The following is a 26171-nucleotide window of genomic DNA, read 5'->3' as shown; positions in this document are numbered from 1 at the left end:
TCCCTCCTTAGTCCTCATTCTTGCTGCCTTGGGAATCTAATCCTCACTGCCTCATATTTACAATACTGGATGCATATCCTACATGGCCACTCATTCAACAGCATGGCCCTGTGCTAGATGCTGGAGACACAGATATGAATGACACAAGACCTCCAGCCTGACCTCCCTACCTTTGCGGGGACAATCTTGCCTACTTTTAGCAAGTTAGTCTCCTGCTCAGGGACTTCTAAAGGCACCCTGATGCCTACCCAATCAATTCTAAATTCATACGTTGCTTTATTTTAATCACTCAACAAGTACTACTAAAGGCTTACTGTGTGCCAGCCAACCACATATAAGGCAGTGGTCAAAACAGGCACCGGCCCTACCCTTAAGGAACTTACTATCTAGTGGGGAAGACAGACATAAAAGCCATAATCACAGAAATAATGAAAATAGGGCTGAGCGCAGTGGCTCACGCCTGTAATCCTAACACTTTGGGATTTTATTATTGAGTTATAAGGGCTTGCAATTTGGCTCTTGGTTGGTGTAAAATAGTCGTCCGGAACAGAATTAGTATTTGAGGTACCTGAGACCCAGAGATTTGGTGATGACTCAAGTGTTAAGTGACTAAATAACTTTTTTTTTTGTTGAGACGGAGTCTCGCTCTGTGGCCCAGGCTGGAGTGCAGAGGCTGAGGCGGATGGATCATGAGGTCAGGAGATCGAGACCATCCTGGCTAACACGGTGAAACCCTGTCTCTACTAAAAACACAAAAATTAGCTGGGCGTGGTGGCACGCGCCTGTAGTCCCAGCTACTCCGGAGGCTGAGGCAGGAGAATTACTTGAACCCAGGAGGCAGAGTTTGCAGTGAGCCAAGATAGCATCACTGCACTCCAGCCTGGGCACCAGAGAGAGAATCCATCTCAAAAAAAAAAAAAAAAAAAAAAAACCACGCAAAGAAATAATAATGAAAATAGAATAATTATATAATTATTATTCTTTAATGATAGTCGTAATATGAATGTCAAGGGGTGCCACAAGAATGTATAAACAAGAGATCTAATCTAAACCAAAAAGTAAGATAAGGCCAGAGATATGAGTAGAAGTCCAGGTTTAGGTGTGTGTTGGGATTACAGGTGTTCTCACTCAGGAAAAGGGCACAGCTCATTCAAAAGTTATTTAGTTAGCGGAGCGGCGGTTCGCGCCTGTAATCCCAGCACTTTGGGAGGCAGAGGCGGGCGGATCACGAGGTCAGGAGATCGAGACCACCGTGAAACCCCGTCTCTACTAAAAATACAAAAAATTAGCCGTGTGCGGTGGCGGGCGCCTGTAGTTCCAGCTACTCGGGAGGCTGAGGCAGGAGAATGGCGTGAATCCGGGAGGCGGAGCTTGCAGTGAGCCGAGATGGCGCCGCCGCACTCCAGCCTGGGCCACAGAGCGAGACTCCGTCTCAACAAAAAAAAAAGTTATTTAGTCACTTAACACTTGAGTCATCACCAAATCTCTGGGTCTCAGGTACCTCAAATACTAATTCTGTTCCCGATGACTATTTTACACCAACCAAGAGCCAAATTGCAAGCCCTTATAACTCAATAATAAAAAGATAAATAACTCAATTAAAAATGGGCAAATCATCAGAATATTAGTTTCTCCAAAGATCTACAAATCACCAATAAACACATGAAAGCATTATCATTATCGCTAGGGAAATGCAAATCAAAACCACACTGAGATACCACTTTACACCCACTAGAGTGGTTATATTTTTTTTAATGCAATATAACAAGTATTGGTGAGGATGTGGAGAAATTAGAAGCCACATACACTGCTGGTGGCAGCGTGAAATGTAAAATGAATGCAGCCACCGTGGAAAACAGTTTGGCAGTTTCCCCCTAGATTAACCGTAGGGTTACTATACAATCCAGCAATTCCATTCCTAGGTATATACCTAAGAGAACTAAAAACATGTGCTCGTACAAAAATTTGCACATGAATGTTTACAGCAGGATTATTCATAAGTTAAAAAATGGAAACCATCCAAATGTCTATTAAATGATGGATAAATAAAATGTGATATATCCATACAATTGAATATAACTTGACAATGAAAAAGAATGAAATAGTAGTACATTTTACAACATGGTTGAACCGTGAAAAGGTATGCTAAGGAAGCCAGTTACAAAAGATATGTATTATATGATTCCACTCATATAAAATATCCTGAATAGGTTAATCTATTGAGAAAGAAAGATTTGTGATTGCCTAAGACTGGGAGGGTTGTGAGGAGTGGAGAGGAGGAGGGATGCAAAATGATTATTAATGAGTGTTTCTTTTCTTAATGTGACGAGACTGTTCTAAAATTGTGGTGATGGTTGCACAATTCTGTGAATAAAAGCCATTTGAATTGTACACTTTAAATAAGGGAATTGCATACTAGGTGAGTTATAGCTCAATAAAGCTGTTTTAAAAAAAAAAAAAAACAGGAGTTGGGGATATGGGGTTGAGGCAGGAGGATCACTTGAGATTGGGAGGCAGGCGGAGATTGCAATGAGCCAGGGCACTCTAGCCTGGGCGATAGAGCGAGACTGTCTCAAAATAAATAAATAAATAAATAAATAATAAAATAAAATGGCCCTTTACCAGTATCAAAGTGCCTCATCAGCCAGGTACCACCTTTTCAATGGATGAGGAGACTGAAGTGTAGAGGAATTAAGTATCCGACTTGGGGGTTGGGGGCAGTGGCTCACGCCTGTAAATCCCAACACTTTGCGAGGCCGAGGTGGGAGGATGGCTTGAGTCCAGGAGTTCCAGACCAGCCTGGCCAATATGGTGAAACTCCGTCTCTATAAAAAATACAAAAAATTAGCCTGGTGTGGTGGCGGGTGCCTGTTATTCCAGCTGCTCCAGAGGTTGAGGCAGGAGAATCACTTGAACCCAGGAGGCGGATGTTGCGGTGAGCCGAGATCGTGCCGTTGCACTCCAGTCTGAGCGACAAAGCGAGACTCCGTCTCAAAAAAAAAAGTATCCAACTTGGGCTTTGGCTCTTCTCACTATAATCCAACATATTCTCTTACATAATGGCAGAATTAATGTTCCCTCCTTGTGACACCCCTGTAGTTGTACATGCCTCTAGCACTTACAGTTTGTAATTGTGTTTAACGGTTCTAGCATATTATTTCTTAACTTCAGAATAGATATTGTGTCTGATTCCTGTGTATCACGATCTTACCTTTTTTAATTTTTTTTTTTTTTTAACGGGAGTCTCGCTCTGTCGCCCAGGCTGCAGTGCAGTGGCGCGATTTTGGCTCACTGCAACCTCCGCCTCCCGGGTTCAAGCGATTCTCCTGCCTCAGCCTCCTGAGTGGCTGGGATTACAGGCATGCGCCGCCACTCCTGGCTAATTTTTTTTGTATCTTTAGTAGAGACGGGGTTTCACCATATTGGCCAGGCTGGTCTGGCACTCCTGACCTTGTGATCCGCCCACCTAGGCCTCTCAAAGTGCTGGGATTACAGGCGTGAGCCACCACGCCCGGCCGATCTGACCTTTTTTAAACGAAGACGTATGCAGGAAGGAAATATCTACAAGTAAGACAAAATGAAGAACCCAGTGTACGAACATTCACTTCTCTAACAAAGAAAAGACACAAAACGAGAAACTAATAAGGCGGAGAAAGGTATTGAGATTGGGGAAAACAGCATCTCCTCCCTCCCTGCAATGTCGACAGGTTCCCTGGAAAGTTCTAGAAGGGATTCAGAAGTGACTGGTGACATCACCGTGGCCCCGTGGCGCCCACCACAGCGGCCAACTGACACGGCAGCTTTCCCGCCTCATAGAGGCCCGGGAACGGGGGTGGGGCCCTGCGAGGGGCGGGGTCACGTCACTTCCTGTGCGGGACGCGCTACTGCTGGAGAGGAAAGGCAGAGGGAGGAGGGGCGAGGCCAAGAAAGCGCGCGTTTCTGGGAGGGGAGGAGCCTGGCTAAGGAGGGCCGCGTCACATCCGGTAGAGTTAGAGCCCGTGCGGAGGCGGTGCGGAGCGGTTCGGCTCTGAGCTGCTGGGCGACCGGCGCGTCGTGCGGGGCTGCGGCGGAGCCTCCTTAAAGAAGGTGCAAGAGGTTGGCAGCTTCGATTGAAGCACATCGACCGGCGACAGCAGCCAGGAGTCATGAGCGACAGCGGCGAGCAGAACTACGGCGAGCGGGTACGTAGAGCTGCTGTAGGGGGCGGCTGTGTGGTCCTAGCTCCTTGCATCTTTTTCTAGGCCCATCAGCCTCGGGCCAGGAGGCAGAGGCGTTTTAGGCTCCGAAGTCTGAAGCCGGGAGGGCAGGCAAGGGAGACAGCTTTTAACCAAAAAAAGCCCTTGTGGATAGTGGCTTAGTGCCGTTGGTCGTGAAGGAGGGAGGCCACCGGCGGGTTTATGTGGCTTCTGCCTGAGACGGCCGTTTTTCCCGTTATAAGCGGGGGAAGACGAAAATGGCCGCTGCGTCCCCGCGGTGTTGGGGGAGGGGAACGATATCTTATTTCGGCGTTGCTCTCCTGCGAAGGTCCGCCGCAGCCATCTTGGGCTGGCGGGCTGGGCGCGCTGCCAGAGGCACAAAATGGCGGAGGAGCCGCGCGGCAACGCGGGCTCGACCCGCCGCGGGCCGCGCTTCATAAGGTCGCGTGGTGGGGTGGAATGAGACAGACGACGTTCTTTGGGGTCTTTGGGCAGGTGTTTAAGTTAACGAAGGACCGTCTTTGCCTCCACGGAAAGGACGGAGTCTGGGATGTCCTTGGGGCCTCTTAAGATGAAAGCTAATCTGAGGCCGACTAAGTTTGGGCCCGTTAGGTGGAGGGGATTGCGTGAGGGCTTTGTGTTTGGCCTAAATGAAGCGCTTTTCTCTGATAAAGGGCTTCCCAGGCAAAAGTCTGTATCAGTATTCTGTTAGGACAGACCACAAAATCGCTAAGATGATTTTGTGGACATCGCTTTTCCACGGGATTGTGAAGGAGAAATTGGCGGGCAACAATTTACGGCGCCGTTATTTCCTTTGTTTTGAGGCGTTCTAATACTTAGAACCACAGCGTGTGTTGGGTACACTTTTCCTTCCCTTAAGTTTCCACCTTTTAAAGGTGTTTAGTGAGGGTTAAACTGAATTGCAGGAACAAGACAGTTCTAGGATTTAAGAAGCATACGTAGCTGGTCTGTGAGGCTCTGGGTATTAGATTCGGAAAGCATTGAATGGTGCGAAGATACGAGGCTTGCTAGAATTAAGAGAAATCTGTTAGAAGGGTAATAGCAAAGCACCATAGAAATTGATTTTTGAGGCTGTTACGGGAATAATTTGTGCTTTAAAAAAAAATTGTTACCTAAGTTTCCCCTTGTTGGTAGAGCTACCTTAAGATCTGAATATGATTTATCAGGTAAATAAGATTATTAAATGTCTTAGCAAACTTTTGATTAAGATTTTAGATGATTCGTTAGAGTATTTTAGGAAGAAACTTTCAGTGATGAAGCGTGAGTTTCCTGTGTAATTTTGGAGCCCAAACTGCTTAATTTGGTTTGAGCTAATCAAGCCTTGCGTTTACATATTCGGAAGAGCATAGAGTTTTTAGTTTTTTATGTTTTTCCCTGAGCTGACTGACTGCAACGTCACGAGTGTTACAGATTTTTTTTTTTAAGTTCTTGCTTTCTTGGGTAACAAAGTTGGGATTGAGCTCAAAAGTTGTTAAAAAGTCGTGACTTCTGTTCTTTGGCAGTTGAATCTGTTAAAACTAGTCATAAAGTCTTTTGTTATTAAACAGAACAATTACTGAGTACTTTTGTACTCCTTCGGAAATACAAAATGACTGGCTTCTGACTAAAGGAGCTCTCGGTTGAATACACGTGAAGAAAGCTTGAGAATGGAAAATTGCCCAAAGAGTTCATTAGTATATTTTACATGAGAAAGGAAACAATTGAAACTGGGTTCCAGTTTGAGACTCGGGTCGAGAAAATTTGAAATTTTCTGATTGGTTATCTTTTTACTAGTAAAAGTACATTGTGTTTTTCACAGTCTTTGAATTGTGAGAGGGAGGTTAACTTAATGTGATAAAAATTGAAATTATTTTATTACGTGAGTCTTCGCTTTCTGGCCGAGATCTCTAAACTTAAAAGTTGTGAAGTACTTCCATATTGTTGTGTTTGGTGTTTGTGTGTTTGTGTTCCAATTGGAACCTTTAAGGGTTGGAATACACCTGAATCAAACACGTGTCCAAGCTTCCAAAGCAAGCTTGGGAAAACCATAAAGCTCAGTGGAACAGTTTAATCTTAGACATGCCTGTATGATGCTTCTCTGGAGCCAGAAAAATGAGTGTCATTCAACTCCAGGCTTCTGGACTGGGTCTTAATGTAAATCACTAATCTCTTCAAATCAGTGAGATTCTCCCTTATTTATCTGTCTCTAATCCAAGACAGTACCACCCCTCTGTGCCCCACCTTTTCCAGTGACTAGGAGTTTGTTGTTGTGTCCCTCCCCTATAAGGTTGGGTGTGTAGGATAAATTATTCTCAGTTTGGTTACTCAGTAGAATATATTTGGGTGGATATAATAACATTTAAAGAACTGGTGTGTCCCTCATCCCTTGTTGGTCTGTGGGATTTATTCCCCCATCTCAAAGGTAATAGATTTACACTAAAATCTGTCTATAGGGGTCTAATTAGCAGACTTAACCTGATCTAGCCAAACCACTTTCAAAAGTAAGATCTCATTTTCATCTCCAGATTCAAGCCTCTTCCCCCCAAATTGCTTGCATTTTGTAAAGGGGTTGACTAGCACCCTTTCTTTGCAAAGAGAGGCACTCCTAGCCGTTAAGTCACAATTACAAGAACTTAAATAAAAAGTTGATAGCAAGTTTAGAAGTGCAGGGTAATCTTTAGAGCCCAATAGTGGTCACAGCGTGTAGGGTGTGTGAGATTTGTATGTTGGTCTGGCACTCGGTGTAATGTTCTGACCCCCTCAACATTGTAACGAGTTTCTGTGAGTGTTTACTAAAGGAATCCAAAAACTAAGGAGATACTGATGTATGCACTAGATGTTAAAGAAAATGTTTTGACCCAGCAGATACTCTGATAGAATACTGGCTATTAATTTTTGTAGAACCGATGTGTTTGCAACATAGGCACATTATCTTTATCATTAGAGATGAATAGCAGCATCTGGACACCAGCCCATCAAACTGCCTTTCAAATTCTGCAGTTTTTCTCTTCTTCTGCTTAATCTTGGGATGTCTTTTTGTATTCCTTGGTTTTAGCTCCTGAACTCTAAATTCTAATTTTCAAAACATCTCTGAATCTACTTCTTTCTAAAGAATTGTAGCCATCTCACCAAATTCCTTTAAAGGATTGAACTGTCAAATAGGAAATTGTATTGTTGTGAGTCTGGTTAGGTTTATCAGTCTCTTGAAACCAGGTTGAAATATTTTTTTTTCTTGGTTTTAAACAAGAATGCTTTAATATTGTGGATATTGTCTGGAACTAGAACGTGACATTTTCAAGCTGACATTACAAGTGATTTTATAAGGTAAGTACCACTGGTTTTGCCAAAAGGTTGAAGAGGAATTTAGGTGGTGGGGGAAGTGTTAATGGGATTTGCCTTGCACAGCCTTTTTTCCTTCTTTCTCTACAACGAAACTCAAATCTAGGTGGTAAACATTAATGCTTTCATAGTTATTTTGCCCAGGACTAGGACAGAGCTACAGTTGTGTATATTTATTGAGCCTTAGCGTTATGTTTTATGTTGATTAGTGTTTTTACATATGCGACTGTTAACAAGGCATGGTGACTGATGTTTGGAATTTTAAGTGTTTTGACCCATGTTAGTATTTGGGGGTGTGGGATATGTAGAATTAGATATTGAAATCACTTAGTATTGTTTTTAAACTGCAAGCCAAAGCAAGTTCTTCACCATAGCAAATTACAGTCTTGAAATTCCCCCAAAATCTCTGCTTTGAATTGGGTTTTGGAGGTTACACTGAGATTGATGTTATCAACGTAGATTGTTATGTGACAGTTTGGATGAGGGGCCCCTTTTTCTCTTTAATTTTTGTGGTTAGAAATTAGGTTAAAAGGCAGTCTTCTGAAAAGTCAAAAGATACTTAATACTTTTGTTGGGGAGTACTGAATGTTTTATGAATGTAAATTTAAGAGTCTGTGCTATATTTGCAAGAGAGTTTTTGTAAGCACGGGCCTACAACTAATTTCAGGTGATGGTTTTTTCCAGACACTATTCTCCAGTTTTTGAGGATTTTATCTATCCATTCACCCTTCTGGTAGACATTTTGTCCTTAATATATTGATATGAGCATTGACCTTTCCATAACAGGATTAATTAGTTTTTCTTTGCCCCATCCCTCCCAATTTTTAAAATACTGCCTTGTCGCTTAACTTAATGAGTTTGTGCATGTTTAATGTTAAATGGATTCCAGTTGTATCCCCTAGAAACATTTTAACAAAAATGTGTTGATAGGACAAGTTTCTGTTTATTTCTAACTAGGATCTCTTAACTAAATGTATATAACATTAGCCCAATAGTTGGTCTTCTGGTTTTATAAAGTAGCCACTCGAACTTAGCTGAGTTGAAATAAATCTAATATTTATATTAATTTAGTAATGGTTTTGTTTTTAGACTATAAGAGAAGGAATCAGGTTAGGAAGGGGCAATGAAATAACAGCGGGAAGGTATCCATATTGGAAACAGTTGTGATAGCTACAGCTATGGCCTCTATTCCTGTATCTTCTGCATCTAAGTGCCCTATTTGTATCGAACTTTTAGGAGGCCCTAAGGAAACCTGCTTGGGCATTCTGATTCCACGATTACATTTGTGCTGCCAGAAAACATTTCCCATTGCATTTTAGTGATGGATATTTAAAGAAAACCAATTACTGTAACTCCCTTAAATAAAAATGTATTTTAAAATTTTTGGATTAAACAATAATTGACTTTAAAACTAGACTGGAAATTATCCTTTTGTTAGGAAAGACATCCCAGCACTTGCCAGGTTAACAATGGTTGTCTTTATGCCCAGATAGGTATAAAGACTTGCAATTTTTTTAACAAAGCCTTACATTTTTTTCAGGAGGAAAAACTAGGAGAGGAAATAATTGACAAATGAAAGATCATCAAGGTGAAATGTATGATTTCAAAATAAATATGGAGGCAGTATTTATTTTATTTTGTTTATCGTGTTCAGACATTTAGACATCATCTAAATTCAATCTTTTTAATTATTTGAGGTGAGCTATAATTTTAATAGTGCCACCTTTTAAAGTAGTATTTCTCCTTTGGACACCCAGAAGACTTAATATTTTCTTCATTGAGGGGGAAAATGTACAACAAAACTCTGAAAATACCAGTGTTGGATTCAAGTTTGTTCTGCTTTCCTTCATAGCTACTGGCATATTGTAGGTGGTTGACTTGATTTTGTCTTTTTGTGATTCATACTATAAAATATCACTAGAGCAGCTTTTCCAGGGGGTGGGTTACACTTCAGTTCCAAATTGTCAGGTTCCTTGACACCGTCTTTCTACAGAACTCAAATACAGAACAAAAGTGTGTGACGCTAAATACGTTTCTTTATCCTACCTAGACAAGTCACAATACTGTAAACCTCTTCAACCCTGAGCCTTTGTCATCGTACAAATGAATTGTCCGTGCTTTCCTTTCTTGCACTTATGTATTAATGTGTCACTTTTTGACTAGAGGTGTGCTTTTGACACTTAACCTATTTTCTATTGAATATAATAAGAAGTGTGAAATGTAATAGTTCTTAAAATGTTAAATGAACAGTAAATGTTCAGTGGCGCACTTCACATTCAATTTAAGCATGATAAATCTATTTGGAGTAGAGAAATGAGATTGATTACCATATATTCTAGAACCAGCAGAAAACTATGTAGTTTCAGTTTTTTGAGCTGCATATTCTAGTTTCTTTTTTAATCCAAATCAACAAAGGGATTTTTTTTTTCTAGTTTCAGTTTTGGCACTGGATTTTATCCTGGAGTTTTAAAATATTCTTCATCCTGTTCTTTTTCTATTAAGGTTAATGTTGAAGAAGGAAAATGCGGAAGTCGTCATTTGACAAGTTTTATAAATGAGTATTTGAAGCTCAGGAATAAGTGAAGCTGAAATTTGAAAAAATAAAAGAAAGAATGCATGCTAATTATCAGACCAGAAGTCCCACTTGTAGAATATTGAGCAATTTGTGTGAAGTGGGGAAGATGAAAGAAGTCAGAATTTGAAACGGAAGAATGAAGAAAAGAAATAAAAATGAAGTTAAGATAAGAAGTAATCTGGAATCAGAAAGCACTACGCTAAGTAATTACTAGTCTGTTTATGTGTCCCTGTATATTTTGCTAAACATGCATGCATTATTTGTTTAATAGAAGAAAATATATACAGGGTAAAGAAGTGCCTTCCAGGGGAAACGTTTAAATTAGGTAATTCTGATTTTAACTGCTTAGTCAAATGATTGAAATGCAATTTTTAAAAAACAATATTTAGTAGTCAAGCACCAGGCAGCAATGAGCTCTCCAGCATGGGTAACAGTGGGCTTCATGTTGTCCTCTCTAGATAAACATTTTACCTATCTAATGTTGCTGGTCCTGGGGCATGAGTGAATACCTCCAGGGTTGGAACTAGTGGTCTTTGCCACCTCCCTGGACTCTTAGATTGCACTGATCTCTTTCCTTCAGTACTGAGCAATGTGTAGTAGAATATTTTCTGTTAAACGATTTTCAAAAGAATGTCACCAAGATGGTTATGGAACCAAACCCCCAAAATCCAAACAAAGCATTGAATAAAATAGTTCTCTTTGGCATTAGTGTGTTAGTTTTTTATATGGCAGTAGTGGAAATCTATGAGCATTTGGGCCCTAAATTTAAGATGCATATTTGCTAAATACACAGGGATGGTTTTTCAAATTCTGTTTCTGTTTAATGCCTATTCCAGCTGATTGACTAGGGTTACTGATAAAATACAGTAGCTTCCCCTTAGAAGAGGTGGGTCACATGAGTGAACAGAATAGCTAATGCAAATTGCAGTAGTGGCAGATGCTTTCATTCCTATTTCTCCTTTTCTGCTATCAACATTTAGTTACTGTGATATTAGAGGTACAGGTTACAAAGTAGCTTTATTCTGGTTACCCATCCCTACCACTTACTGAGAAATTCAACCAAAAAGCTGTCTCTTCCTTTTCTGTGTGTTTTATTTTAGCTGAGTAGAAGGGTCAAGTGATTGTTGTAATGTTGTTACTCTCAGTTGGATGAGACAAGTACACATATCAAAATAATATCCAGTAGTAGCCAGCCAACAGTTTTCTACCCAATTGAGAATGCCAAGGGTATCATCTCATACAGTTCTTCCTGAAAATAAACTTTCTCTGAGAGTTGTCAGGTCTTCATGCTCTTGGAGAAAGTGACTTAAATGGCATTTCTTAGAGAATCCATTTTCTGATGCTTTCAGGCCTGTTTATTTCTGTATCTTGCAAGCAGAAGAAAATTTTCTCATAAGAAGTTTTGCGTTCCTTTGTCAAATTTCTTGCCATAGATAAACTAATGATAACATAAATGTTACTTTTATGTTCCAAATTACTCAAAGAGCAGGCAGGAAGCTGAGGTAAAAGTGATGTGAACGAATATTACATTTTAATTCCAAGCCCATGGATTCTTTTATGAAGAAACCTGACAGGTCCTTGGGGTGCAAAAGAGGAAAATACCTCTTAACCCCCAGCCCACTAAAGGAAAGAAAGCAATTTGGAATCCGGTTATGACCCAAGCTGGATAGACTTAAGGTGAGAAAACATTGCTAGTGGACCATTGTGTCCATTTGTTTTTGTTTTCCCCCTTGACCAAAGCATCTGTGGGTCCTAGTATGTCTCCTCCTCGGACCATAGGGAAGATGAAGAGAAGGCCGGCTTCTGTTCCTAAGAACAGGCAGTGTGTGAAAGACCACCTTAAATCAGAGGTCTGATTAATGCTAGGGGGAGTCAAAGCAAGGAAGTCGGGATGACAGCGTTTCAGGAAGGTAACCTTTGCCAAGAGAAAAAAATCAGTAGGAAGCATGTAACTTCTGAAGTTGACTAAGTCAAGTAAGCCAGACTTAACTAGTATGATAAACACAGTGTTTTAAGAGATGCAGATGCCCAATTCCAGGCCACCTAAAAACAGACTCCAGTTCAGAGTTCTTGTATTTGAAAATGCTATAGACGTTTAGTGCATACCTGTGTTTATGAGCCACTGTTTTAAATCTAATAAACTATATTCAGTTTTTAAAATAATACAGGGATTGGATGGTGATTCCTTCTTTCAAATACGTTTTTGTAAGGTGGTTGCTGTTCTCAGAATAGGGAGATGTAGATTATTTTGTTGGAAGGCTAAGTGTGCTGTATTTTTACTTGATGTATTCCCTGCAGGTTTTGTGTTAGGATGTGGCTGAGATCCAGTCTGTGAGAGCTTGATTGATTCCCTGAGCATTTTTCAGGGAAATTTTGGCTTTATTCATGCTAATTTTCGGTTCATGGTCCCTTTTTGTGAGGCAGTGGTGTCCAGTTCTGTCTCTTGGTGTGGTTTTAATGTGTTGACCGTGTCAGCCCTAACAGTGGAATTTGAAGTATCCTTAGATTTAGGGGCTTCCTCAACTGGTTTTACAGATTTGCCTGTCTGCATTAATATTTAAAGTTAACATTATGCTTTCGATTTGGGTGCTAATTTTAGGTCTTATTTTTTGTAGACAAGCTTGCTTTATTCCCTTGCATATGTATTTCCCAGCCAGTTAAATGGCCAAAATAACTTCAGAAGGCTTTAACTTTTTTAAGAAAATATCCCTGATAAAGGTGGAGACGTTTAGGTGCTGTCCCAAACACGTGTCAGTATAGAAAAGGAAGCCTTTGCATTCTGGTATTTCCGTTATTCCTGGCCTAAGAAATGATTGCTTACAAAATGTATCTGTGTAGTCCGTTAGTTTTGGAGGCTGAGTGAAAACTGTGGTTTCCCAAATATTATATCTGTGATCTGCTGGAATTTAAGGAGAAAACTTCATTAAGTCTTATTTTCTAGGTTAGGAGTAGTATCTCTTCCCTCAGTGGACAGGCTGCTGAAGCATCTTAGCTTAGAATAAAAGCTTTTCTGTTAAATAAAGCCAGGAGCTTATTAAAGAGGACCTTGACTTGACCCATTCTTCCTTTATACTCAGATTCCTGGGCCGACTGATTTCTGTTAACTACAGTTACTTTATTGGTAGTCTTTTAACTTAATGTGAAACATCCATATTCTGCTTTCACTTCCATTGAGGTAATCTTTCTAGTGTTGGAGTAAATAGGCGTTTAGCAACTTTTGGGTTCCCCATTTCTATTTTCTCACCTGTATTAATTTTTGCCTGTGGTAAAAGTAGCAAAAACTACACCCTCATTTTTGAGTCTTCAGAATACTTGATAGGGAACTCCAAGGGATTATTTATTGGAATCCCCAGAGCATCACTACATCCTTTAACCATTTCTTGATGTTAAAGGCAGCTGTCCTCACTAATAAAGAAGGGTATCATTTTTCTTTTAATCTCTTTACAGTCACTCATGGAGGGAGGTAGAGAGGAAAGGCTGTCACGTTTCATGTCACCTCACCAATGTTTTATAATGGCCTTGAAGTCATTTGAACGTTTCTAGAGTCGTCTGGGCCTAAAGACCTGAACTCATTTTACTGGATGAGTTAGCCTTTCCTTCTCTGTTAAACCTGAAACCTTAATTTGTCTCTTCTGTGTTACATTATACATTTTTTCCCTGAGCATCAAAGGATCATCCAAATTTTCTCCATTATGCTGTAAACCACAAAACTATCTTCTAAAGTGTTTTGAGGTGTAATTTAAAATAATCCTCTATCTTCTATCCTTTCAAGAATGTCCAGAATACTCTGAAGATGTATCACACAAGGAAATCTCCTGTGATTAAATTTTATGTGGAAGCTTCACCTTTGATTCATGCCATATAGTGACTTATCGTAATACTGCTTCCTTTTGAGTCTTGCTATTTCTGCTCTCTTGAGTAGAAAGGCTCACCAGGCTTTACTTTGTCTAAGTTGGATAACCTAAAATAAAGGTTGCCTTATTTGGTAATTTTACCTATCAGACTGATGAGGAGTAAGTAGGTTCTGTCCCTTCCTCATCTGCTGTTTTGGTGCCTTGGCAGAACTTTTCCTTCATTTCATTACTTAATATACCTTTTGTTGATTAATTCTGACTATGTGTCTTTAACTCGTTGATGACCTAGTTGTCCTGGTTAGCCATTCCTTTGCTATTTTCATTACAGATCCCCCCCACCCCTTAACATGCCAGCCAATCCCAATTTTGACTGGGAAAGCTTTGGCTTTTGTATGTAGTTTCTATCCTCTTTCACTTCCTGGGCCCTAGATTAGGAGCTCCTGATTTAGCTGCCCTGGTTTTAATGTGTGCTTAAGTTAACTAGGTAAGTTAGGTTAATTCCTGGTTTCCCATAAGTTTGCCCTGGCTTATCTCCATTTAGCTGGAGAAACTGTGAAGGATCTCTGATATCTTCTCTACTCTTATTTGTGTGTAGTTCGCTGTTCTGTTGTAGCTCCATCTGGTTGCTTTCAGTTTTTTAGGGAGCCTCCCACCATGGTTAGATGCAATAGGGTTTTACAGGGTTTAGTGTCTTTCACGCTAGCCTTTGCTTTCCACTAGGTTTCTACCTTTCTCTAGGATTTGAAACTGAGATCATCATCTTTATCTCTTTTATCACTGAATTACAAATAATAACTTGAAAGGTCAAGGTCTATTTTTTTAAGTAAATTATATAAATTTTATAGGGTTTGTTTTATTGATTGCAACTTGATTGAAATAGGTATAAAGTATAGGTGTCATAGTTAATAAGGTTCCGTCTCACCCTAGTCTTTATGGAGTAACATTCTGAAACACAGTCCTTGGACAGTTCCCTTAACTGCTTGACTTTGGCACCCCTTTCTGAAGGAAGTGGGGTCAAATAATTCTTATCCCTGCTCCAAAAAGGTGGAAGAAAGGACAAGTTAATTGACTTATGTCATTTGGAGCAATGAAACTATAAACACCAGGTATACTCAGTTCCTGCCCTTACCTATATTTTCTTATCTTGGAAGGGGATTGCTGTCCCTCGCCATTTATCTCACAGCAGCTTATTTGTTTTTAAAGTTGCCCAGAAAGTGTGCAAATTAAACTTTTAACATCTACGTGTAGGAATCCCGTTCTGCTTCCAGAAGTGGAAGTGCTCACGGATCGGGGAAATCTGCAAGGCATACCCCTGCAAGGTCTCGCTCCAAGGAAGATTCCAGGCGTTCCAGATCAAAGTCCAGGTCCAGATCTGAATCTAGGTAAGAAAGACTGTCTTGAGATTTCCTCGTTACTCTTAGCTCTGAAATTGGTGCGTGTTTTGTAAACCAGGAAGTTAGAGACGGTTAGATTATTTGTTGGCCTATTAAATATTGGCACTAGAAGTGAACTTAAGTTCTGGGAGGCAAGACTAAAAGCGGTTAAGAGCCTGGGCTTTTGGAGTCAGGGTTCTCTATTTTTGTTGGTTTGGGCAGATTATATAACCTTTCAGCATTAGCTTCTTTATAAAAGGCAAATTAGAAATACAGTACCAGTTCTTCAGGGTGGTTGTGAGGATTTACTGAATGTAAGTAAATTGCTTATTAGTATGGCAAATAGACTGCAGAACACTGGCTTTCAGTAATTGCAATTCTTGATAAATAAGTATATACGTGGTGCGCTTTTTTTTTTTTTTTAAATGTTGGTGAAGAGTAGGCTATATATATACACATCCTGGTTTGCCTGGGACAATACCAGTTTATGCCTGTGGTCAGGCATAATTAACAGCACCCCTTTTCTTAAATGTGTCCTGGTTTCGATGACAACTTAGAGTCACTCTAGTTAGTCAAGAGCCACTCGATTTTTTTGTTTTTGTTTTTAACTGCTGGGGAATACTTGTGATTTTGTTACTGTATTAAGTTAATGATGGGCATAATGGGAGACAGAAAAGTAGAGAAATGGTTTTCTGAGGGGGAAAGATAGGCACAAGCCAACTTAGTAAAATACTGCATGCCTTGATTTGCAAAAGATAAGTAATGTGTCTTTAATTGGAAGAAATACTGGAGGAGAGCTTGTGGTTTTTAGAACGCTTCCTAGCAAAGTTGAAATGACTTAATAATTAGAGAAGAAAAGTATTGATCCTATTAAGTTGGTAACCATGTTAGCATATACCTGGATTGTTCCCTCTTTTGCAGTTTAACTTTAGAATAGATTAATAAACTTAAAGAAGATAGTATCTGTTGTCAATCGTAACCTTAGGGAGGTGTCTTTGTCTTGCAGGTCTAGATCCAGAAGAAGCTCCCGAAGGCATTATACCCGGTCACGGTCTCGCTCCCGCTCCCATAGAAGATCACGTAGCAGGTCTTACAGTCGAGATTATCGTAGACGGCACAGCCACAGCCATTCTCCCATGTCTACTCGCAGGCGTCATGTTGGGAATCGGGTAAGGCGAAAAACTGGTTTTGAAGCAGTGAATTGCCTAAATTTACTTTTTCTTAAAGTTAGAGCTGATTTTGACAATAGAGCTTTAGCAGTGGGTGCCTGAGTGAACTTTTTAGTGTTTTGAGACTGTCTTTTAAGTTAATCTTCATGAAGGGGTCTGCGTTTGGGCTACCTGTCATTTAAGCATAATACTGACACAGTGATGATGTAACTCCTTAGCCCATCAAAAGAAACTTCCCACTGTGCATTACTATACTGTACTATAGTATTAGCACATTAGTTCAAAATATAGTTGTATGCTAACGTTACTCTTTTTTTCCAGGCTGCATAAACCCAATTAGATGCTCTCCTAACTTTCTCATTTAATTTGAAGCTAATTTCTTTTTGGTGTTGTTAAGGTGTTTTTTACATTTCATGAAAGACTTCAAATGAGATATTTATTGTGATTTCATTGTATAATCCAAGTGGTTTAGGAGGAGGATGCGGGGGGACTTAATGTTTTTACAGTAGAGTAGAATTTTTCCCTAGTAAATTGTTAGTTTATGAAATAAATGGAATCTTTAGGTAAATTCATCACAGCATCTGGAATGTTATCAACATATGGTTCACTCTTTATTCTTTCCTCTGTCATCTTTTTTTGAGACAGGACCTCACTCTGTCACCCAGTCTGGAGCGCAGTGGTGCAATTTCAGCTTACTGCATCCTACCTTCCAGGCTTAAGCGATCCGCTCACCTCAGCCTCCTGGGTAGCTAGGACTACAGGCATGCACCATCACACCCAGTTACTTCTTGTATTTTTATAGACGTGGGGTCTCTGTGTTGCCCAGGCTAGTCTCAAAACTCTCCTGAGCATCAAGCAGTCCACCAGCCTTGGCCTCCCAGAGTGTTTGGATTACAAGCATGAGCCACTGCACCTGGCCAACTCTTGTTTCTTATGATTGCAAGCTGTTTATGACCTGTAAAATGGTTTGGTACACATCCCCTTGGGCTTCATTTATGTACATACACTTGTGCATTGTGTTTCTTGAAAAATCAACCCATACATGCTCATCAATTCAGAGCATTTTATTGAATGGAAAGTGTGTCAACATTAAAATTTTTTCTAGCTGATGGACTCTGTGGTTCCAGTTATCCTTGTGTGTCATGTTATGAATATGTGGATTTTTCTCAGAGTACATTCATAGAAGGAAAGATGCAGGTTGCTTGTCACCAGCACGAGGGATTGTTTCCCCATTTAATTCTAAGGTTGAAATTTTTTCTTTTGCATTTTTCCTACCCATTCCCAAAAATGCTTATAGTACTTGCTGTAATTTTGTAATTTCCAAGTGGTATTTGGTCTAATTATTACGTAATTTTCTTGTTAGTGACATTTTGGCTAGTATATAGCTCCCTTTTTTAAAAACTTTGATTTTATGACAACTTTCCAAAGTTTAAAAAATTTTTTTTTCCCTAGGCAAATCCTGATCCTAACTGTTGTCTTGGAGTATTTGGGCTGAGCTTGTACACCACAGAAAGAGATCTAAGAGAAGTGTTCTCTAAATATGGTCCCATTGCCGATGTGTCTATTGTGTATGACCAGCAGTCTAGGCGTTCAAGAGGATTTGCCTTTGTATATTTTGAAAATGTAGATGATGCCAAGGAAGTAAGTAAAAGTCGACCTGTTCCTTTGTAAACCACCAGTTCTGTTGTTAACACCAAGTACCAGTGACCAGTTGCTAGGATAGGGACAAGGACAAGTCAATAATACTTCGAACTTTTTCTCCAGCCTCTTGTGGAGACTGAGATACCTGCACAATAACAGAAAATTTTGTATAACTTGGGGAAGTTGGTCCTACCACCTACTTTATTAGTTGCCACCTACTGGGGTCAACTATACCCCAATTCCACCAGGATATGTAGTCATTGTTTACATTGAGTTTACATTCTAGAGTCGAAAATAACCAAAAGCAAAGTTATGTTCCTTTTTTGGCAAGTGAATGATGTCATATTTGGATTTTGACTTGAGGCAGAATATAGGAGTCAAGATATGTGAGGCTAGATCCCATTTAAGAAATTCAGACTTCAGGTACAGAAAGGATGGTAGCTAAAGTCGTCTCCAAGTATAGAGAAGAGGAAAAACTGAGAAACACTTAATGACAAGCTCTCTGATAGTCAATGTTGAGATTAGGAATTGAGCTCCAGGTAAAATCACTTTAAGTAGGTCTTTATGGAAATTAAAAATTTTTTAAACAAATTTTTAAAGGGGTAACCTACTAATGGAACAATTAAAAGCTGAATGCAGCTGGTTACAATGAGTGACTTTGTGGAATTGTAAGATTTGGAGAGACCTCTTAAAATACACAGCTTCATTTTAGGAAAAATTGAGATGCCAAAGGTGTAAGTAGGATTCGCTTGAGTTCACCCATTTCCTAATTAAATTTTTGCAGTAGGGTCACAGCTCTCAGAAAATAGCATAAATTTTATCTTAATCTCTAGTGCCAGAAACTCTCTGGGGCATAAACACTAGCTTGAACATCTGAACTGGAAGATAGCATAGTATTGGAATTAGAAATTTTAATTCTATTTAGGTAAAAGGATGTTTCCTCAAATTATGAATAAACTTTAATGTGTTCGAAATGGGTTATTTTTATTTTTTAAATGTATGCTGTTAATACGGACTCTGGGAAAAGGAACTATATGTACTTAAGACTTTGCTTCAGTCTTAGCTTTTGGCTTCCAGAGAAGGGCTAAGAAAACTTCAAGGGTTAAATAATATGTTCAGGTTTCATGAATCATAGGATCTCAGTCACAACTATTTAACTCTGCTGTTTTAACCCAACAGCAGCCAGATAAATGAGTGGGGCCCTATTCCAATAAAAGATTATTTTGGGGCACTGGAATTTGGAATCCGTGTGTTTCTTCACTTGTCATGAAATACTATTTTTTCCCCCTAGTTATTTAAATTCTTAGCTTATGGGTTATACAGAGACAGCCAGCTGGCCAGATTTGACCTACAGGCTGTAATTTGCCAATTGTGTGCTGCTTTGGAGCTGGAAATACTGTCAGGATTATAGTTAGGTAAAATAATTGCTTCACGTTTTTATGAGTAGCTTTTACAAATGAACATTTAGTGGAGGGAACAACACATTGTAAGTTGTAGACCTTATGTTCTGGCTAACATGAAGATAACTTAATGCACCTAACTGAGGTGTGCAGTGGGACCTTACTCAGCCATGGGATAATTAGTGGCTTTGTTCAGGATGTATATAACAATTTATTTATCTTTTGAAGGCTAAAGAACGTGCCAATGGAATGGAACTTGATGGGCGTAGGATCAGAGTTGATTTCTCTATAACAAAAAGACCCCATACACCAACACCAGGAATTTACATGGGGAGACCTACTTAGTAAGTTTATTTTCAAAATAAATATAATTGGTAATTGTTCACTTATCAAAGAAACACATTAGTGGAAAGTCTTCAGCACTTAGATTTGTGCCATAAACGTGACTGTTGATTGATTTAAGTTTAACTATTACAGGTAAAACTGTAAACCTTAGTCAAGTGCACTTTTAAATTTTCTTTTTTGTTTTTGTTGTTGTTTGATTTTGTTTTTGTTTCGTTTTGAGACGGAGTCTCGCTCTGTTGCCCAGGCTGGAGTGCAGTGGCACAATCTCGGTTCACTGTAGCCTTCGCCTCCCGGATCCAAGTGGTTCTCCTGCCTCAGCCTCCCGAGTAGCTGGGACTACAGGCACCTGTCACCATGCCCTGCTAATTTTTTGTATTTTTAGTAGAGACAGGTTTTCACCATGTTAGCCAGGATGTTCTCAATCTCCTGACCTTGTGATCTGCCCTTCTCGGCCTCCCAAAGTGCTGGGATTATAGGTGTGAGTCACTGCGCCCAGCCTAAATTTTCTTAAATAGAGCAAAGTGATACTGTTTTTCTTTCCTCTTAGAAATATGTGGGATATGCAAATTGACATCTGGCAGGATCTGTGTGCCTCCTTAACCAAAGATTTTTAAAAATAGGTTTATGTAGAAACAGGGGAAAGGGCAATGTTTGTTCAATATAGGTGAGAATTTTAACAGGAATAATGTTTATTTTCCAGTTAATGTGTCAGAAAAGACCTACTAGCAGATATAAAAAGTCATGTCTTTTTTTCTTTATAGTGGCAGCTCTCGCCGTCGGGATTATTATGACAGAGGATATGATCGGGGCTATGATGATCGGGACTACTATAGCAGATCATACAGGTAAGTTATGAGGTAGAAAGGTCAACGTCTGAATCTCAGTGTACAGAGCAGCACTATGCTTAAGTTTTAACCCTTGGTAAAAGCTTTGCTTTAGTACTTTTACTCTAGAAATGCAGAGCAGAAGCGTAAATCAGATTTTAAGGTTCTGTGTCTTTTAATCAATTTAATGTGTAATTGGATTTCTGTTCAAATATTCTAGAATATAAATGGGATTTAGATGATAACTTATAATGTTAATAATAAAATGTTGTATTCTTTTTAAACATTGAATGAGGCTGGGCACAGTGGCTCACATCTGTAATCCCAATACTTTGGGAGGCCAAGGCAGGCAGATAACCTGAGGTCCAGCCTGGCCAACATGGTGAACCCCGTCTCTACTAAAAATACAAAAATTAGCTGGGCATGGTGGTGCATGCCTGTAGTCCCAGCTACTCGGAAGGCTGAGGCAGATGAATTGCTAGAACCCGGGAGACAGGTTGCAGTGAATTGAGATTGCACCACTGCACTCCACTCTGGGCAACAGAGCGAGACTCTCTCCTAAAAAAAAAAAAAAAAAAAAGATAATGAAAGCAGAATTATAGGCTGAGACGGGGGGATTGCTTGAGCCCCGGAATTTGAGACTGACCTGGGCAGCATGGGGAGACCCCATCTGTAAAAAAATTGAGGCAGGAATCTGGGGAGATTGAAGCTGCAGTGAGCCAGGTACACTCCCATCTGAGTCTCCTCCCACCAGAGCAAGACCCCACCTTAAAAATTTAAAAAAAAAAAAATTATAGCCTCTGTCTTAGTCTTGTAAAAGCAAATTTCATAAGCCATTTTGGAAAGCCACCACTTTTCAGGCAGTTTCTTGGAATCTAATGCATGCATCGTACACTTAGAGGGCAGGTAAAACTGATGCCTTGAAAGAGTCCAGAGAATAATTTTACGACATTAATTTAGTATGACAAGGGTAAGTCGCTTTTTATTGTTGCCAAAAATTTGGTATTTCGGGGTTTGGGTAGGGAAATGTCAATCATATTTTAAAAATAAAGATACGTTTGAGAATACTTCCAAAGATAAGAATGAAGTAAAATCGTGACATTTTGGTCCTCCCTTGCTTTGTCAAAATGTGTAATTTGACAAGTCAAATAATACAGTTAGTATTGACCACTGTTGTCATTGATAATGGTATTGAGGTATGGATGTCTTTTTTGTGGATTATTTGGTAATGTTTAAGAAGTTAACAGTTGTTAATCATTGTCTGAAAGTGAGTCTGTAAGTGTATTCTTGTTCAGCATTTTATCACCCATGAAAACCCTTTTTTATTTAAAGCATCACTGTTGAATGGTACTGAAGGTACTGATTTGTTGAGACTGAGATTAAGCTGTTTGTTTGGTGTTTTTTTTTTTTTTTTTGAAGAGCATTTACTTAGGAATGTTCTGTGTTCTAATACTGCTTGTTTCAGCCACCAGAGAGAACCCTATGCAGGTTTCTAAAAAGAGTGGCAAATCACTTGACCTGCAAGAAACATCTCATTCATGCTGTATGAAAGTTTTTATTTTACTAAATGAATGACATCATTTTTTAAAACTTACAAACGGAATGCCTGTTGCCTTTCTGTCTTCACAGAGGAGGAGGTGGCGGAGGAGGAGGATGGAGAGCTGCTCAAGACAGGGATCAGATTTATAGGTACGCCAGGAGAGGACTTAGCATCTGTACAACAGTAGAAAGTTTCACATAAAGATGTTTGCCTACTGATGTTTTGGTAAATTATAAGTGGAATACCCAAAATCATACTGTTTGAAGTTCATGAAAATATTCTAACGGAAACTAAATGACTACGTAAAATCTTTGTATATTTATAAAAATTAATTGGGTTTACAATGGGTTATTATTTAGTGGTACCATTTTATACCTTGATGAGGTACAGTGATGTTAAAGTGACTTTAACTTTAAAGTGAAGTTAAAGTCACTGATAATAACTCATTTTTTTGTCATTATGTTCTTGTATTACATTTTATTTGCTTTTTGTAAGCATCTAATAACACATGAACAGCTTTTTTTACACAAAGCTAAATCCTGAAGTACTTGTGGAATTAGTTTTGGGTATTCATGAGGGTGCTGTTGGAATTATTGAATGGTATGGGAATTTTCTCTCATTTTTATTTTTAATTTTTGGAGACAGAACAACACTGTTGCCTAGGCTGGAGTACAGTGGAGCAATTTCAGCTCACTGCAGTCTCTGCCTCCCAAGTAGCTGGGATTACAAGCGTGCACCACCACACACACATAGCTAATTTTTTTGTATTGTAGTAGAGACAGGTTTTCACCATGTTGGCCAGGCTGGTCAAACTCCTGGCCTCAAGTGATACTCCTGCCTTGGCCTCCAAAGTGCTGGGATTACAGGCGTGAGCCACACACCCAGCCAGGAATTTTCTTTTACCTCTCTTAATCATACTTCACAAAATTTAAGAGATAAGCAGATTAAAATATAGCAAGGATTATTTGACCTGAAAGTTATTTGGTACTTGGGCCTGATAATGTACTTCATTCTCAAGACTTAAACAGACATCAAAGGTTCATGCAGCATTTCCTTTTTTGGGAACTGATAAAAGGGCAGTATTTATAGTCATAAATTTATATGTTTGGTCTAATTATTGAGACTTAGACAATCTTGACATTTGTTTATAGAAGGCGGTCACCTTCTCCTTACTATAGTCGTGGAGGATACAGATCACGTTCCAGATCTCGATCATATTCACCTCGTAAGTTTTTATCTTAATGATTGTTTATATCGTTGTAGTATGGCTTGCTCTGGTGACAAAATACACCAAGTAACTATTCCCTTTTGCAGATAATGGATTGCTTTCAGGTAGTTTTATCTATACCTGTGATTCTGCACACACCCTGAATGGTTTTTTGGTTCAAGAAAGTTTATGGAAACAACCCTTAGAATCCTATTATTTTTTAAGAAGGAAAAATTGGAGAGCCTCCTGAGCCAGAGTAGGCTCAGAGACTCCTGTTGTTTCTAACTGAAATAGTAACTTTAGTAGCTTTTCAAGAGTCCTTAAAAATTTTTGGACAGCACAGAAACATGGATTACTTTTAGCTCTCAGATTGAGTTATACTTCCCAGCAATTTGTGTTATGCAACATTGCTATCTCATTTCTAGTGTAATCCTTACATGGAAGTCTTTCTCTGTTTGGGGGTGGAGGGGTCTGTCTGGTACATAGGAATTTCTTAATGGCAGAATATTCTGAAATTCTCAGCATTAAAGTATATTTGATAATTAGTTCACTTAATATTAAAGCATGTTCATTCTTTTCTTCCTAGGTCGCTATTAAAGCATGAAGACTTTCTGAAACCTGCCCTAGAGCTGGGATATTGTTTGTGGACAATATTTTTTATTGTCTCTTGTTTAAAAAGTGAACAGTGCCTAGTGAAGTTAGGTGACTTTTACACCTTTTATGATGACTACTTTTGGTGGAGTTGAAATGCTGTTTTCATTCTGCATTTGTGTAGTTCGGTGCTTTGTTCAAAGTTAAGTGTTTTCAGAAAAGTATGTTTTGCATGTATTTTTTTACAGTCTAAATTTTGACTGCTGAGAAGTTTCTATTGTACAAAACTTCATTTAAAAGGTTTTTCTACTGAATCCAGGGTATTCTGAAGATCAAAGCCTGTGTAAAATGCTACCAAATGGCAAAAAGCAACAATAAACAGTTTGATTTTTACTTTTCTTTCTAACATATCAATGCTTAGCAGAACTATTCAGATTAAGTTGTCAGTAGTAAATTTAAAGACAAATGCCCATTTTCCTCCAGTCCATGAAACATACCATACTTATATAAGTGCAACTAAATGTTAAAAATTCTGCTCTGTAACTCTGTACTGCTAGTATTAGAACTAAAAACCTTAAAATACAGCCAGTGCTTAATGCTTATATAAATGTGGATTTGTCAGCTTTTATGTAATCTGTAATATGTATAGCAGGAAATAAGAAACGAAGAGTTACACAGTGTATGCCTTAAAAGGCTGTTTCTTAAAAAGCTGTTACAAGGGGATAATGGTATTTCAACTAGTTATCAGCAAGTGACAATACATTCCACCACAAATATACTCTTGTTCTTCTAGCTTTTAGACTATATGAAAAAACTGGGTGCTTCAGAGTACATGATAAGAGAAGGGAACACTACACCTGTGTCATGGATGAACTGAAGACTTTGCCTGTTCATTTTTTAAATATTATTTTCAGGTCCTTTGCTTACCAAAGGAGGCCCAATTTCACTCAAATGTTTTGAGAACTGTGTTTAAATAAACGCAAATGGAAAGAAAAATGCTGGTGCAGCTGTTTACAAAGAAGTGTTCTTGTTCTGTTAGAGTTCTTTTGTAGTTAATTGTTAGGGCAATGTGTTCTTTGGACTGAGATGTATCTTTGCTATTTTGGGGAGGGGGAGATGAATTTCTGTTTCTGTTCCTGAAAAATTCAGAGGGATATCCATTTGGGGATGGAGTTATAGTAAATAACTAGACTGAGGGTACTTGAAATACATGTTCTTAGTTTTCTTTTGTATTTAAGTAATTTTCATGACCATTGCAGAGATGTTGCTATATGTAGATTCTTTTGTTACCTTGCTAACCTTTATCGCATTTAGATACTAGTACATTTCAGGTACTTTGAGAAGCACTTTATATACAATCTTTAGCAATGAAATGATGTAACTTAGTTCAAATAGCTGTTTAGGTGGCAATGCCACGATCTGAACCTAGGTGATGTTAGTCCATAGTTCTGTTAATTGTGATGTCATTCAGCCTCAAATCTGGGTAGCTGGGTGATGGAAAATACCAGTAATGGAGCATAGGTGGTATTGGCAGGTCTTAATTTGTAAAACTTACTGTCCAGGGTGTTGATAATCTCCAACATAACCCTCAGTTTCTGTCTTAAAGCCTGAGTTTTAGCCCTTTCGTCGTGTAGCTGTCCTTTATCCTGCTGGTTAAAAGTTTCCTTTTTTAGGCTAGTCTGAGTTTTTTTTCTGGGTTTTAGATTTGGAAGAATTTTTAACTATTTGACATGGCCATGAAGAGTGTTAACAGGCAAAAGACCTTGAGGAAAACTTGGAATTTTACCAGGTTGGGACAGACTGAAAAGTAGTAGTAGTGGTACACTACACAAAGTGGTAGTCTTTTGATGTGCTGTAATGCTAGTCACCAGTTTCATGAAAGGCAGCAGTTGAATCAGACCAAAAAAAAAAACTATGGGAAAGGATAAATTTGAGTCTTAAAGTTCTTGCCTCAAGGCAAAGGGACTTGGAGGCTTTTATATGCCAGTACAAACAATCCATTGCTTATAGCTGTAGGGCTGAGACTACTAAAACCAAATGCAAAGTTCATTTGGAAGATTGCTCAGTTAAATAGTTTCATACTGTAAGGCCCTTGTGAAACTTCTCAGGAAATAAAC

General features: G+C 39.1%; 1 protein-coding gene across 7 annotated transcripts; it reads left to right on the top strand.

Annotated features, from left to right (window-relative positions):
* Positions 1–3991: 3991 nt before the first annotated feature.
* TRA2B (transformer 2 beta homolog) lies at positions 3992–25050 on the top strand. Of its 7 annotated transcripts, XM_074031624.1 has the most exons (12): positions 4565–5383; positions 7444–7520; positions 9076–9123; positions 10038–10313; positions 15213–15346; positions 16344–16506; positions 17959–18147; positions 19776–19891; positions 20654–20737; positions 22346–22405; positions 23408–23481; positions 24050–25050. In XM_074031624.1, exons 6-12 carry the CDS (start codon positions 16474–16476, stop codon positions 24058–24060), a joined length of 567 nt encoding a protein of 188 aa, XP_073887725.1. In that variant the 5' UTR covers positions 4565–5383; positions 7444–7520; positions 9076–9123; positions 10038–10313; positions 15213–15346; positions 16344–16473; the 3' UTR covers positions 24061–25050. The 7 variants fall into 7 exon arrangements, with proteins under 7 accessions (XP_073887721.1, XP_045242441.1, XP_065396407.1 ...); XM_074031620.1 differs by lacking the exons at positions 4565–5383; positions 7444–7520 and adding an exon at positions 3992–4181; XM_074031623.1 differs by lacking the exon at positions 9076–9123.
* Positions 25051–26171: the final 1121 nt, after the last annotated feature.

The sequence above is a fragment of the Macaca fascicularis genome, chromosome 2 (genome assembly GCF_037993035.2).
Source record: "Macaca fascicularis isolate 582-1 chromosome 2, T2T-MFA8v1.1".
NCBI classification, from domain to species: domain Eukaryota; kingdom Metazoa; phylum Chordata; class Mammalia; order Primates; family Cercopithecidae; genus Macaca; species Macaca fascicularis.
This window is presented reverse-complemented; position numbering and strand designations above follow the sequence as displayed.

What these genes read in the sequence shown, in the direction of transcription:
- TRA2B (XM_045386506.2), top strand. Translation starts at nt 4,146, where the DNA reads ATGAGCGACAGCGGCGAGCAGAACTACGGCGAGCGG. An exon ending in AGCAGAACTACGGCGAGCGG is followed by an intron (nt 4,182 to 15,212) that starts GTACGTAGAGCT and finishes ATCTACGTGTAG; the next exon opens with GAATCCCGTTCTGCTTCCAG. An exon ending in GACAGGGATCAGATTTATAG is followed by an intron (nt 22,406 to 23,407) that starts GTACGCCAGGAG and finishes ATTTGTTTATAG; the next exon opens with AAGGCGGTCACCTTCTCCTT.